The sequence below is a fragment of the Rhinatrema bivittatum genome, chromosome 4 (genome assembly GCF_901001135.1).
Source record: "Rhinatrema bivittatum chromosome 4, aRhiBiv1.1, whole genome shotgun sequence".
Classification (NCBI taxonomy): domain Eukaryota; kingdom Metazoa; phylum Chordata; class Amphibia; order Gymnophiona; family Rhinatrematidae; genus Rhinatrema; species Rhinatrema bivittatum.
The window spans coordinates 310,178,152-310,193,214 of record NC_042618.1 but is presented as its reverse complement, the minus strand read 5'-3'; the positions used below and the strand labels follow the sequence as shown (position 1 = coordinate 310,193,214).

General features: G+C 46.9%; 1 protein-coding gene across 3 annotated transcripts in view; it reads left to right on the top strand.

The window, feature by feature from the left end:
• The window catches only part of LUC7L3 (LUC7 like 3 pre-mRNA splicing factor), a 239,154-nt gene that overhangs the window by 92,916 nt on the left and 131,175 nt on the right, over positions 1-15,063 (top strand). For all 3 annotated transcript variants that reach the window (XM_029600251.1, XM_029600252.1, XM_029600253.1), the window contains one exon: positions 4,898-5,042. In XM_029600251.1, coding sequence (XP_029456111.1) covers positions 4,898-5,042 — 145 coding nt within the window. The remainder of the gene's footprint in view (positions 1-4,897; positions 5,043-15,063) is intronic.

Sequence of the window (15,063 nt, the reverse complement as noted above, 5' to 3'; positions counted from 1 at the left end):
ACATACCTCCCAACCCTACCAGACAGCTCCACTCAAAAATCCATCTCACATAAGACTACAATCTTGCCTCCCAAAATTAAATCTATCCCACAAATATGCTCAACTCTCCATACGAAATGGAGTCAATGTTTACTACGTGGCTTTTAGCTGTTCCAAGCCCTGCAATTGTTTTTACTGCTCCCACTATTCCAATGTTGCAGACAAAATCAACAACCCAATCTTCAACCCACCTGGAAAAAAAAATGCCCTATTTGTGGCATTTGTTGATTCTAGGTTGGCCTTGTCAGCCATCTTTGGAGCCACAGATAGGGCAGTCGTCCTCAGCTAACGAGGGATTATAGATGCTGACACAGCAGAAAAAAAGTTCCTATGAAATGTCAGTTAAGCTTTGCTTTTTGGCTGATAAACCTACAGAATGCTCTTAACATTTCTATTCATGAAGTACAAATTATAGCAGTTTTCACTATAGAAAGGAATTTTTTTTTTTAAGGCTTTTTGACATTATCGCATCCCAACATTATTAGCTTTATTAAGGCTGGTAAGTTTTCCATACCAAGATTTAAATCTATTTTCCATGGATGATAAGGGCTGAATTGGCAATAAGATGTGGGTGACATCATTTGGCAGCACTGAACAGACCTCTAACTAGTAGAGATTTTGGCTTTACTGTGCATGTGCAGGAATTCCTGTTCAGGTATTGCTTCGTGAGCCCCCTCAGTCTTTTTTTTTTCATCCAAGCACTAGCACAGACTTGAACCTATCTCTGATTTTCCTGTGACAATCTAAAAAAAAAAAATGTCTTTAATATGGACAAGGAGGGCTGACAAACACATGCGACTTGTACAGCATGTGGGCTGTATGTGATGGGTCTATGAGTCTATCTACCACATGGGGGAAAAGAGAAAAAATTCCTAAATATAATTTTTATATAGTATGAGGTTTGAAGAGCCACAGGAATTGTGGGAGGATATCCGAGGGCATAAAGCAAACATAGACTGAAATGTATGGCGTAAGACCTGAGCTGGTGACATATCCACGATATTACTGTGCTGCTTCACCAGATTCCTGTAAAGTGGGCCCACATGCCCTAAACATAGTCCTGGGATGCAAAACTGACTAACCTGAATTTGCCCTCTGTAATGAATCACTGGAGAAACAATGTAAATAATCACAAAGTAGCACTATCATCCAAACTGTTACTGCAGCACATTGGGGCATTTGAAGAATAAATGTCCTGCCTGGAAGCAGCTGGCTAGCTGAGGCAATAGCTTGCAGAAGATGAGAAGCCGGTAAATATAAATGCAACATTCCTTTCCACGTCACTGCTGGAGACCGTACCAGAAAACTCAATGAAAGATTCACCATGTATCTGTTCTGAACAGGTAGCATGTTGCCTGCGATGATCAGACAATTCAGAACTTCGCTGACCATATCTGCACAGTTCAGAATAGGACAAGCATGGAAGGAGACAGGGGATTCAGCAATCTCTACTGAAAGATGTGAAAATTAAAGTAGCTGAACAATTCATGCACAACTGCAACAAACATAGAATGGGTGCATGAATACTAAGTGCCAAATACAATTAATAACTTGCTGAAAAAAAGAAATGACTTTCATAACACTGCTGTGCATATGGTCACTGACATGCGTGCTGTCTGCAGGCCAAGTGATGCTCACCCTGAAACCATAGGCAAGTTGTAGTATGAGACAGCTGCCAAGGTACCATAAATGACATGCTGAGGAGAGAAAGGACTGTGATGTGCAGAAAACTTGCTGACCGTACATTTGATAGATGTAGAGCATGTGATGAACCTTGATGTGGAAGACAGATGGTGATCATTCGTTTTTTTTTGAGAGAACAGTTAGCCTTATCTAGAGAATTGCTTTGGGACTGCAGAATTTACTCTGGGGGGGAAAAAGTCAAGTGGCGGAGGAGCATGTTTGAGGAGTGAAAAACAGGAATGAAGAGTTTGTATCCTTCCACAAGAGTACAAGCAGGATCTGGATTTATGTCCTTCAACAAGAATACAAATAGGATCAGGTAGCGGACAAGTGTAGAGGCACAAGGGGTTACAATGGACCCCCCTATGAGCAGCTGCCCTGCACACACCAGAACTGCCTACACATATGGCACTTGCGCAAGGAGCATGGATCCCTAGATGAAAAAAGTGAGTTGCTGAATAAGATCTTGTCCTGTACAAAGAGTCTAACATGCATGAGCTCTTAAAGGCAAATCAACCCGAACACCATCACCAAAGGCTACACACAGCAGAGAAAAAGGTACCTGGGTGTAGAAAGTGACTTGAACAAAGTAGCTGGACAGCTTTAAAGATGTGACCCAGTGTGCTTTTGGAAAGGTCAAGTGACAGATGCCAGGCAATCATGACAAAGCAAGTCAATAACTGGTGCTAATCCTCTCTGTTTTGTGTGGACCAATGAAAATATACCCTCCCCTTGGGAGAAAGATGCTTCTTAACCTACCACATGTCTATCATTGCAGCATTAGGAGGCCTCCAACAGAATGTAAGCCAGGCAAGCTGCCTGAATTAGGTGGGTAGGGGCAGCCCAGCAGCTGGAGATCTCCCACCGCTCCCTAGTAATTTCACACTGCAACTGCTCTTGCCAGCGCAGCTGGGGCAATCCTGGCCCGAGTGGAGGCTGCCCAGTCCAAGAGGGAGCACCATCAGAATCAAGCATGTATTGGTGCTGGCTCCTACATCGGGGATGAGAAGCCTTTGCCCCACGAAAACAGAAAACCCTGGAATGCATAGCCATGTACCTCCCAGCCTCCACTTCCAGACACACAACCACTGATCCACATAGTTCCACAGCTCAAATGACACCGCGCCTGATCTCTGCCAAATGCAACTGCACAAAGAAGCCAGCGACCTACATTGAGGAGTGAGCCAAATAGCAAAGACCAACAAGGGAATGAAAGGTTGGAGGAGAAAAAGCAGGGTAAAAGTCTTTACCCAAAAAAACACCAAAAGAGGAAGTTGGGTGGACTGGCCCACACATATATTGTGGTTACTGGACTCCCCACCTCCCTCCTCCATCCATCCCTTGTCTCTGGAGGCAGTGCACCTGCCCCAGTTGTGGCCTTCCTACCCTTTATAGGGGGATACGTCAGCTCCTCTGTATTAGGACAAAGTCATCTGGTACTTTTTATGTATTATTTTGCATTGAAACTTGCTATGAGTGCAAAGTACCTGCACACATATGTTGTACCTGCTTTCTGTGGGGGGTGATATTTTTCATGGAAAATAGTCCTTGTAGATTTGAAAATGAAATATGTATGTAGTATTTACTGCCCCCTAGCAATACAACTTACTTTTATCCCTATTGAAGAAGAGGTATTTTTAGCAAATTTATACATATTGCTATTTACTCACTTGAAAGGCTTTGAAAATTGCTTTCAAAATGATGTTGTCCTGCGGCAAAAATCAAGTACATTTTGTTTTTGGATGTTAGACTTAAGTAGTATGTGGAAAGAACTAATATTTTTCCAAATCTAAAAAAAGAGAACTGATATCCGTTTCATTTCTATATGGATAAAATACTGAATTTCAAAGGCTTATAAGATACAAGCAAGTTCCTCAGTTTTAAATATACATTCTAAAGGAGTAATTTCTATGATTATGTCCCCCCAAAAAAGATATTCACTATGACTGTAACTTTCAAACCGGTGTACGGATACACACCTGCGTGCTTTCATCGGCCCATACCCAAGCACGTGGCTGTTATAAAACTGGCAGAATTATATGCATGCATGTTATAAAATAGGCTAGCTGTTGCACTCACGTGCACCATGTTTTACGTGGACATGCACAAGTGCACGCAAATGCTGCTTCTACCATGTAAATCAGGGGATTTAAAAAGGAGTGTTTGCCATTTCCACTTTTATCAGTTTGTCCCCAGTTCACCCAGTTGAGAGAGGTCTTCCAAATCCCCCTGGTTTAGTAGCCTTCACTCGCCCAGTTAACTCCGACCCTTAAAACTCCGCTGATCTGCCTATTTATTTTATAACTTACACGACATCCATAGCAGGGGGCGTCAGCACATGCCAGAGCATAAGTATTTATGCGCACATTTCAGCTTCACGCCCCGGAATGCCCATGCCAAGCCCTCTTTGAAAACTCCCGAGATGTGCATGCTGTGGCATTTATGCGTGCATCCAGGCGGCTTTTAAAATCCGCTTGGCGCATGCGAGCCTGACACATTCACGCATCCCCTAATTAATGTGCATATTGGGCTTTTAAAATTCACCTTTATATGTGCAGTATACGTGTAAGGCAGTGGCTTGGAAATTGAGCACTGGGGGATGTGGTCTCCAGGAGCTAGGTTTTTTCCCCTCACCTGATACAGGGCTCCTTTAGAAATTCCCTATGGATACAGACGGGTACGGAGAACAAATTAAATGAGAATTTTGGTTACCTCGGATTCCTACACTGCTGTGGAGAAAGAATAAATACTTCACCTTTTATCGCTTTATTTTGGTTCTTTGTTTACAGACACTGAAAGAGGAAGCTAACCTGTTGAATTGTTTCAACTGGAGAGAGTGTGACTAGATGCTCAGTCTTAATTGTTTGGAGGTGCTGAAATCTCACAATATTAGGATTTCATTGATCTCTGCTTGTGGACATAGGAAGTTAACCCTATAGGTCCAGACTTGTATGGAGATCTACTAGAATAGGAATCAACAGAGGTATGCCAAAACACTCATTAAGATCTGCAAGTGATACTGTAGCATGTAAAGTAATGTAAATACAATTTTATTTTTTAATTTTTGGGGTCGTCTTGACCAATGACATACATTGCCATCTGGTTCTCCAAAGTTCTGTCTTATTTGTAGGAATATATCTGTATATTTATTTGTATTTATTTTCTGTGTTATTAGATATGAAAAGAGTTCTCGCTTCATGAAAGTTGGCTATGAAAGAGACTTTCTTCGATACTTACAAAGCTTACTTGCAGAAGTGGAACGACGAATTCGACGAGGCCATGCTCGTTTGGCACTGTCTCAAAGTCAGCAGTCTTCTGGTGTAAGTGGCATATGCAAATTATTTAGTAAAGGAGATCCTTTTCGCTCAAGTGTTACATAATTTGAGGCTGAAAGAAGTACAAACCCAGGCAAATTTCCTTAAGGCTATCTCTATATCATGATTTAGAAGAAGTGAAAAAATACACTGCCCTTCTGTAGCCACTTCTGCAGCTGTATGAATATTCTTGGCAGCACAAGGGTTCTATATTAGCATCTTTCCCTAAAGTAGTAGTTCTCAGCTTTTCTATAAAGACAGGTTTGCCATATCACAGTTGGGTCATGTGACTGCAAACAAATTGATATGCATCACTTTCTGGGTGTTTGTTTTGTCATCGATTATACCTAGTCTCATTTGAACCCATCATATTAGTTGATGATTATTAGGTCTGCGCTGCTAGATGTAACTCAAGTCGTACTCTTTTTTTTCCTAAACAGAGCCAGCAGCATTGTGGCTACAGTGAATAAGATAATGTAGAGTCAACAGATACCAGATTTTGATTCATGTTGAGATTGCTGGGTGTGATGGCCTCTACAGTGCATGTGACGTCCATGGTACACTTCTAAATGTTATGTAAAAAAAATAGTTGTAGCGAAGTTTTCTAGCATGTAGCAGATGGACTTAGGACCAGTGGGTATAGTGTACTCCTGATAGCAGTTGGGAGACAGTCCGATTTCAAGCTGACGTCAGCCTATATATACCTGTGCAGGAGGCTTAGCTCTTCAGTAGTTCTCAGTCTCCTAAGCAGTTAGGGACACTACACACACTTGCACAGTATTAGAAAATCCAAACAAAAGAAGAAAGACGTTTTACCTCTACAAGACGAGCCCCGCTCTCCTGCAGTGATACCTTAGGGTCCCTCCCCAGTTGAGAATTCCTGAGGTGATTTCTGAGATCCCTCCGAGGCAAGCCTCGATCCGGTAGCCGGTTCCCGGCGTGGACTTAGCCCCCAGAGTGGCTGAGAGGCAGGGGGTGCAATACTGATCGCGGCGGTGAAGGTATTTCCCCTCTCCCGCCGCAAACGGAGACCACCCGGTATGAGACCGGGAATCACCGAGACCAGGTAAGGTAGAAAACTTTCTTAAAGTCTCTGGTCTCCGAGGCTTGGTTAGCCGCTCAGATCGTCCTTCCAGCGTCTTTTAAATTGGGTTGAGCAGCCCCTTCTGGGCTAGACCCCCGATCTGGTGTGAGGGTCCACACACGTGGAGACCCTCCCGGGGGGGGGGGGCCATCTTGCCCACGTGGTCGTCGGCAACATTTCCCCCCTTGATCGCTGTATTGTCCACAGAGGTAAGCTGGGCGCACAAACGACTTGTGCACACAGCGGTGCGCAATTCTGTGCTGGGTGCACAGTGGCACGCATAGTGGTGCCGGGCGCACAGATAGGCCTATGTGCACAGCAGCACGTGCATCCCCACTAAGTGCACAAATAGCGGCCTGCATGCAGATCGGCGCACCCGGAGCGCACAACTAAGTCTCCTGGCGCGCGCATCTACGCGCACAGACGACTTGAGTCACTCCACGTGCACAAATCATGGCACTGCTGGCCAAGAAAGTCAAGGGACAAGCCCTCTGCCAAGCCTGCCACCTGAGAGCTGCGCAACCCGAAGTGGCCTCTGCCCTATGCCTGCAGTGCGAAGAGACTCAGGGGGAACCGAAGCAAGGCCCCTCTCAGCCAGTAGAGGAATCCGGCTTCACCAATGATAGTACCCCGGACCTCTGTATCTCCGACCCGGTCCCTCCTCAGATGGGCACCTCGGGGGAACTCCACTGGATTCAATATGGACCCAGGGACCTTTTCCTGGGTGGAATTCTTCAAAGGGCTTACAAACCTTTGTCCAGGCACAATCTGTACCGCCTGCGACACAGCCACAGTCTCCACCAGAAGTGAAGTCCTTCCCAAGCCCCTCTCGGACTCCCCAAGGCCTGCCCCTAGGGGACACAGACACCTCAGGGGAAGAGCCTGACTCCCTGGAGGAAGGGGAAATGCCTCCTGGAATGGAACCATACCAAACCACGATGCGGTTCTTTTCCAAAGATGAGTTGCCAGATCTCGTGTCTTTGAGCCTGAAGACGCTGGCCATTCCTGGCGGAAGTTCCACAGCGGAGCCAAAGGCCTCATAATATTTCCCAATTCTGTAGGCTGTACAACAACTGATTGACCTGGAATGGAATGCCCCGGAGGCCAGCTTCAAAGGAGGACGGGCCCTAGAAGCCCTATACCCCCTGGAACCCACGGCCAAAGAACTCCTAGGGTTCCCAAAAGTGGACGCCATGGTCTACGCTATCTCAAAGCACACTACCATCCCAGTCGAAGGAGGAGCTGCACTTAAGGATGCCCAGGACAGGCGCCAGGAATCCATCCTTAAACAGTCATTTGATGTCACAGCAATGACTCTGCAGATCACCTCCTGCTGCGACGTTGTGACACATGCCTGCTTGCTTCTCTCCAGGGACGCAACCAGTTCCACCGAAACATTAGAACCGGTGATATCTTTCCTCACTGATGTGACCTCAGGCTTGGTGCGCACCTCAGCCAGGGGCTTCTCATCCATAGTGGTGGCCAAAAGGCAATTTTGGCTCCGAAATTGGTCAGCCGATGCGACCTCCAAGACTAAACTCATGAGAGTGCCTTTGAGGAGCCGCCCTGTTCAGAAGCGAACTGGAGAAGTTAGCCAACAAATGGGGCGAATCCCCAGTACATTAGTTACTGGAGGACAGGAACAAAAGAACCCAGCGCTTCTCTCCCCAAAGAACCAAGGGCAGAGGAGCCCAGCGTTTTAGACCGTACAAAAACATATACCAATCACCTCTCCCCACAAGCAGGGCCCATTCCTTTTGGAACAGACACAACAAGAGGGGAACCGGCTCAGGTACAGGCCCCAGCCGCAACTCACAATGAGAATCAACAGACCCATCCACAGGAAGAAGCCATTGGAAGCATACGTACCCTCTGCTACGAAAGATGGGTCAAGATAACGTCAGACAAATGGGTCCTAACCATCATCCGAGAGGGATGCTATCTGGATTTCCACAGCATCCCTCCAGACAAATTTGTGAGATCACTGTGCCACTCCCCCTCCAAGAGGACGGCAGTGGAAACCACACTAACAAAACTACTCAGCCTAAAGGCGATAACCTTTGTGCCCACGCACCAACAAAATACTGATCACTATTCCATCTATTTTATTGTCCCCAAGAAGGAGGGAACATTCCGGCCCATCCTGGATCTCAAGACCGTCAATCACTACTTGAGGGTGCCACACTTCTGCGTGGAAACCCTACGCTCAGTCATAAGGGCAGTCCAACCAGGAAAATTCCTGACTTCACTGGATCTATCCGAAGCCTATTTCCACCACGACCACCAGCGCTTCCTACGCTTTGCGATTATGAACTATCATTACTAGTTCTGGGCGCTACCCTTCGGATTAGCTATTGCTCCTCAGTTCACCAAAATCATGGTGGTAGTGGCGGTGACACTGAGGAAGGAAGGAACCCTTATTCATCCGTATCTGGACGATTGGCTGATCAGGGCAAAATCTCCAAGGGAAAGTCACCAGGCAATCTCCAGAGTCAAGAATCTATTGCAGAATCTCAGGTGGGTCGGCAATACAGCCAAGAGCTGCCTGCAGCCCTCCCAATCACTAGAGTACCTGGGAGTCCGGTTCGACACCAAACAAGACAGGGTTGTTCTTCCCCCTACAAGGAGAAGGAAACTGATGGACCAATTGCGAAAACTGTTGAACTATGCTTGCCCTAAGGTATGGGACTATCTCCAAGTTCTCGGTCTCATGACATCAACCCTAGAAGTCGTCCCATGGGCAAGAACCCACATGTGACCACTACAATGTCCCAGAACTACTCCATTCGCCTCCAGCTACCGGCATAGGTTCGGACCCAGCTCCAATGGTGGCTACAGGAAAGACCATCTGAGCAAGGGAGTAAGACTATCCCCACCAACCTGAATCTTGCTCACCACGGATGCGAACCTGCGAGGGTGGGGAGCCCACTGCCAGGAACTGACGGCCCAGGGGCAATGGGATAAGGAAGAGTCGGGACGGAACATAAACTGACTGGAAGCTGAGCTATCAGACTTGCCTGCCTGCAATTCTGTCACAGACACAGACTCCAGGGCGAATCTCTGAGTCATGTCAGACAATGCCACAACAGTTGCCTACATCAACCGCCAGGGAGGAACCAGAAGCCAACAGGTGTCCCTGGAAATAGATCCCCTAATGGCGTGGGCGGAAGCAAACCTGCAAGGGATCTCAGCCACCCACATCGCGGGAAAAGACAACGTCTCTGCAGATTACCTCAGCAGAGAGAGCCTAGATCCAGGGGAATAGACACTGTCGACCACAGCCTTCCAGTTGATAGTAAACCGCTGGGGAAACCCCAGCCATATATCTCCTGGGATCCCGGTCCAACGCCCAAGTTCCCAATTTCATCAATCTCAGACGAGAACTGCAATCCCGGGGAATTGATGCCCTCGTCCAGACCTGGCCACAAGAAGTCCTGCTGTACGCCTTTCCCCCATGGCCACTACTGGGCGGGAACATCCGCAAAATAGAACACCACAGGGGGCTAGTACTTCTAGTGGCCCTAGACTGGCCAAGAAGGCCATAGTACGCAGACATGCGAAGACTTCTTGCGGGGAACCCCCTGTGCCTACCTCCACACAGGGACATTCTCCGGCAAGGACCGATCCTCCACGAAGACCCAACTTGATTCTCTTACGGTTTGGCCATTGAGAGGACTCGCCTGAAGAGCGGGATACTCTGACAGTGATTGACACCTTGCTCCGAGCATGCATGTTTTCCACTTCTCTAGCTTACATACGAATATGGAGACTATTTGAAGCCTGGTGTGAGGACCGCAAGATCCTTCCACGGACGGTCAAAATCCCCATGATTCTGGAATTTCTGCAGGACGACTTGAAGAGGTTGTCTCTCAAGGTTCAGGTGGCCGCGCTGGCCTGCTTCAGAGCCAAAGTGGACGGCATCAGTCTATCAACCCATCCTGATGTTTCCCACTTCCTGAGAGGGGTCAAACAAATCCGACTACCCATAAAGTGGCCAGTGCCTTTATGGAATCTCAATCTAGTACTAGACTTCCTAGCGGGAGCGTCCTTGAGACCCACTTGCGGTCTGTAACTATGGCTACTGACCTTGAAGACTGCATTCCTAGTGGCAATATGTTTGACCCGTCACATCTCCGAGCTTCAAGCCCTATCCTGTCGAGAACCGTTCCTCATGTTCACACTGGGATCCATACAACTATGCACTGTCCCCTCTTTTCTTCCGATGGTGGTTTCTCAATTTCATCTCAACCAAACCATATCTCTACTATCTCCAGATGAACATTAGGACTCGAAAGACTCACACAGTCTTTGCCACCTAAACGTCGGCAGACTCCTAGTCCGATACCTGGAAAGATCAGAAACCGTACAAAAAATGGACCACCTATTCGTCCTTCACAGCGGGAAGAAACAAGGGGAAGCGGCCTCACGGGCAACCATAGCCCACTGGATCCAAGAAGTAATCAAGGCGGCCCATGTAGAGGCAGAGAAGCCTCAGCCTCTACAGGTCAAGGCCCATTCTACAAGGGCCCAGGCAGTGTCCTGGGCAGAAACCAAGATGCTGTCACCCGCCAAGATCTGTTGGGCGGCGACGTGGTCCTCAATACATACCTTCTCCAGGTTATACTGCCTGGATGTCCAGGCCTGGGAGGACACATCGTTTGCAAGGGCAGTACTAAGTGGGCCACGGGCAGCCTCCCACCCGGTTCCGGAGTAGCTTTTGTACATCCCATTGGTCCCGAGTCCATCTGCTACACGCTAGGAAATGGAGAAATTACTTACCTGATAATTTTGTTTTCCTTATTGTAGACAGATGGACTCAGCATCCCGCCCACGGCTGCCCCAAATACAGGAAACCTCGGGTGACAATCCCCGAGAGCAAGACATGCACGGGTAAGCCAGGCTCACCCCTTGTTCAAGACACCCATAGTTGCCGGGTGTTGGCGTTTTTTGGTTGAGTGCACTGGCGGTCTCCAATTTGGGAATCAGTTGAACCAGTTCTAGTTAATCAAGTTAGCCAAGTTATTCAAGTTATTAAAACACACACATATCCACAATTGCTTTTTGAAGAGAATACTGAAGAGCTAAGCTTCCTGCAAGGGTGTATGTAGGCTGACGTCAGCTTGAAGTACTATCTCCCAAGTACTATCAGGAGTACACTATACACATTGGTCCTGAATCCATCTGTGTACACTAAGGAAAACAAAATTATCAGGTAAGTAATTTCTCCAATATATACCATGGGTGGTGATAAGGCACAGTCTTAAATGGATAGGGCTCCTAGATTAAAAAACAGTCTGATACTGAAGTGCAATTTACCAGTCACTTTTTTTAAAGATTGTTAGTTGTTTTTTTTTTTGCATGTAAAATTGCTAATTCATATTCATGTAGTGTTGTTGCAAATAGACTTTTTAAAATCAAGCTTTGCGGGAAAAATAAAACTTACGCAGTGTTGAATCCAAGGCAAGAAAACTAGGGAGGCAAACATTTTTTTTTGTGTTGGTTTGTTTAAGCATTTCCTAGGTCATAATGATTAGTTTGGTTTGTTTTTGCCAAAAAAAAATGTTTTTTGTTTAATTAGTTTTCCATTAAACTCCATGAGGAAAGCAATGCAGCCTGTACTGGGCCTTAAAATTGGGGTTTTCTAATGAATTCTGATAGCTTATGAGTAGACATAAGCAGAAGGTTGAAGAGCAGTCCAGTGCACCGTGATAACTGGAAGATATCAGATTCGCTTGAAGTCCTTCCCCCCCCCCCCCCCTCCCCTTTGCATATTTCTTTCCCCTTTTACCCTTCCACAAATGACAGGAATCTTTGTTTGGAACAATAAAGGCCGCAGTTTATTAACCCTACCCGAGCCCTCAACCAATTCATACAATACAACCCCTATTCTTACACATTTTATTGTGCCCCCCACCTCTTCCAGTGGTAGAGCTTGATACAATCCTCTGAGCATCGGACCCCCTCCTGCTCATTTTCAATCTTGTGTGGCAGCCCCCCCGCACCACACGAGATTCCCCCCTTTTTCCAGCTTTTAACCATAACATAACTTCAACCTTATGGGCTCGGGTTTACCGCCATAGGAACAATGATGACTCTCTTATCATTGTTCCCCCCCCCCCCCCCCCCCTCCTGCGGCCTCCAGTTCAATTATCATTTGTTCCAAACCCTCCTGTATGTCATTATTAAACAAATCGATGCCTATGTCAGATAAATGCACCCCATCTGCCCGGAAGAAACCCGGAATCACCTTCCATGCCCATTCATGTTGTACCCAGAACCCCCCTTGCCGGACCACCCATTTCCCAATTTACTTGTTCATCTTCTTAACACTTTTGCACCATAACGGTATTCCCACAAATTTTATCCTCAAGATGATATCAGACCATCCCAATTTCGTTTCAGGCATCATGTTGAACAATGTACTAAAGTCCTTCTTGATTTTTGCGATCAAGTCCTTGCATGCCCCCCGTCCAATATCATTGCCCCCCAAATGTATTAACAACAACAGTCCATCCCATATCATCCCCCGACGACTGAGCCATCTGACGTTCCATTGCCGGCTGTCCAACTCCAAATCTGGTCCATAAGGTCGCTGTTCCGCTCTATGATGCGCCCAATGAATAAAGGAATGGCCCACTACCCAGGCCCATTCACACTCCCCCCGACGCTTTTTCTTCTCTGCAAGAAACACAGCAATAGTAATACCAGCCCCCAGTATTGATTTTCAGCTCTTTTTTATTTTATTTTATTTTTTTTTATTTTTTGAACACCACTTATTGATCATTCCTGATATATGTCAAAAATGCATTGGACTTCCAGCGCCCTATCGATTGTATAGCACTGTTGTTAAGACCTCTTTCCGCCGCCGATGTTGCCGCCCCAATCCTAAACAAATGGGAAGTATACCTCTGTTCATCCCATCCTACAAACCGCAACACTTTTTTCAAAACCTGTACGAATTGGTAAACCGTAACCGGCGAACCGTCCTGGTGTAACAACAGTAAACCACCCTTCCGAGGCCTTACTGCGACAAAGCGCTGCAGACACCGTACGGGGCACACCAGCTCATCCACCGCTGGGACCAATATTACTACCTGCCCTTTACCTAACTGGTCAACCTTAGAACGATGAATGCAAATCGTTACTGACTCGTGACAAATCCACACGTTCTCTGATAACAATCCTGTTCTAGACTCGCTCTGTTTAGAAGCAGCAACCAACTCATTCACCCGCATAGCGCCAAAAAAATGCTAACACAAACGCGGACTGAAATAGTACCGCTTCATAACCTGACACACAAACTGCCGGCAAACTGCCTACCAACACTCCCAAATCTTCATAACGAATAGGGAGTCTCCTATCAGGCGCCCATCCCCTCTCCCTTTTCCACCCTCTTAACACCCGTTGTAAGAGAAAACTCCCTCCGGGATTCCCCCATCCCTTTAACTTTTGAAAAAATGAAAAACCCGCCAAATAAGAACGTACTACTGCCACCGAATATCCCTTGGCCTTCGCCCATAATACAAAGTCCACCATCCCGGAATCCTGTACCGGACCTCCCATCCATCCCCTTCCTTCCAAATACTGACTTATCACGCCACAGCCTCTCCGATACGCTTTCCAGGTAGCTGGCGCCAACGACTTCTCGATCAACGTCCACGCGGAAACCGTCCCAGCCTCCACAGGTGCTCTGGGAACTGCTCTCCCTTCGGACCGTGCTCCCGGCGCTAGTGCTCTGAATTCCTGCCACTTAAAACGAGAGAGGGCATCCGCTATAACATTCTGCTCCCCCGGCACATACCTCGCTCTAATAGTGACATTCAAGGTCAAACATTGGAAAACAAATTTCCTCAATTCAGATACTCTGGGACATTTCGCAGACAATCGGTTAATAACTTGAACCACGCCCAAGTTATCGCACCAGAACAAGACTTTCTTATTAGCTAGCCATTTTCCCCAGATACTGAGTGCCACAAGGATGGGGAAGAGTTCCAGAAAATTGATGTTCTCGAGCAACCCCTCCGCCCGCCACGCTGCCGGCCATTTTTCGGCGCACCAGTGGCCTTGAAAATAGGCTCCAAAGCCAACGCCACCCGCTGCATCTGTAAATAATTCTAACTCCTCGTTGGTTACCTCCCTGCTTTGCATAGTACATACCCCGTTGAATGTCTGCAGAAATTCCTCCCAAACCCGTAATTCCTCCTTTATCTTCCGCGTCACCCTGATGAAATGATGACCAGCACGTATACCCGCTGTAGTACCCGATAGCCGCCTAAGAAATGCTCTACCCATCGGGATCACTCTACAAGCGAAGTTCAATGCCCCTATCAATGACTGCATTTCGCGTAACGTAACCTTTTTTGCCCTTGCTACTCTCGTAACTAAACTGTGTAATCTCCGCACCTTGTCGTCCGGCAAGCGAGCTTCCATTGCCACCGAATCTAGCTCGATTCCCAAAAATACCAAACTCGATACAGGCCCTTCCGTCTTCTTCTCCGCTACCGGTACCCCAAACTCGTTCGCTATCTGCAAGAAACCCCTCAGCTGCCGCTTACAAGTGTCTGACTTAGCGGGCCCTCACAAATAAAAAATCATCTAAATAATGTACAATGCGGCCCAAGCCATTATGCTGTTCAACTACCCAATGCAAAAAAGTGCTGAACGCTTCGAAAAAAGCGCACGACACTGCACAGCCCATCGGTAAACATTTATCTATATAATATTTGCCCTCGAACTGAAATCCTAACAAAGGAAAGCAGCTAGGGTGAATGGGGAGCAATCGAAACGCCGATTCGATATCTGCTTTCGCTAATAGCGCTCCTTTTCCTGCCGACTGAACAAGGCTCACAGCTTCATCAAACGAGGCATATCGTACAGAACAAAATTCCCGTGGTATCTGATCATTCACCGAGGAGCCTCGAGGATGAGATAAATTTAGTATAA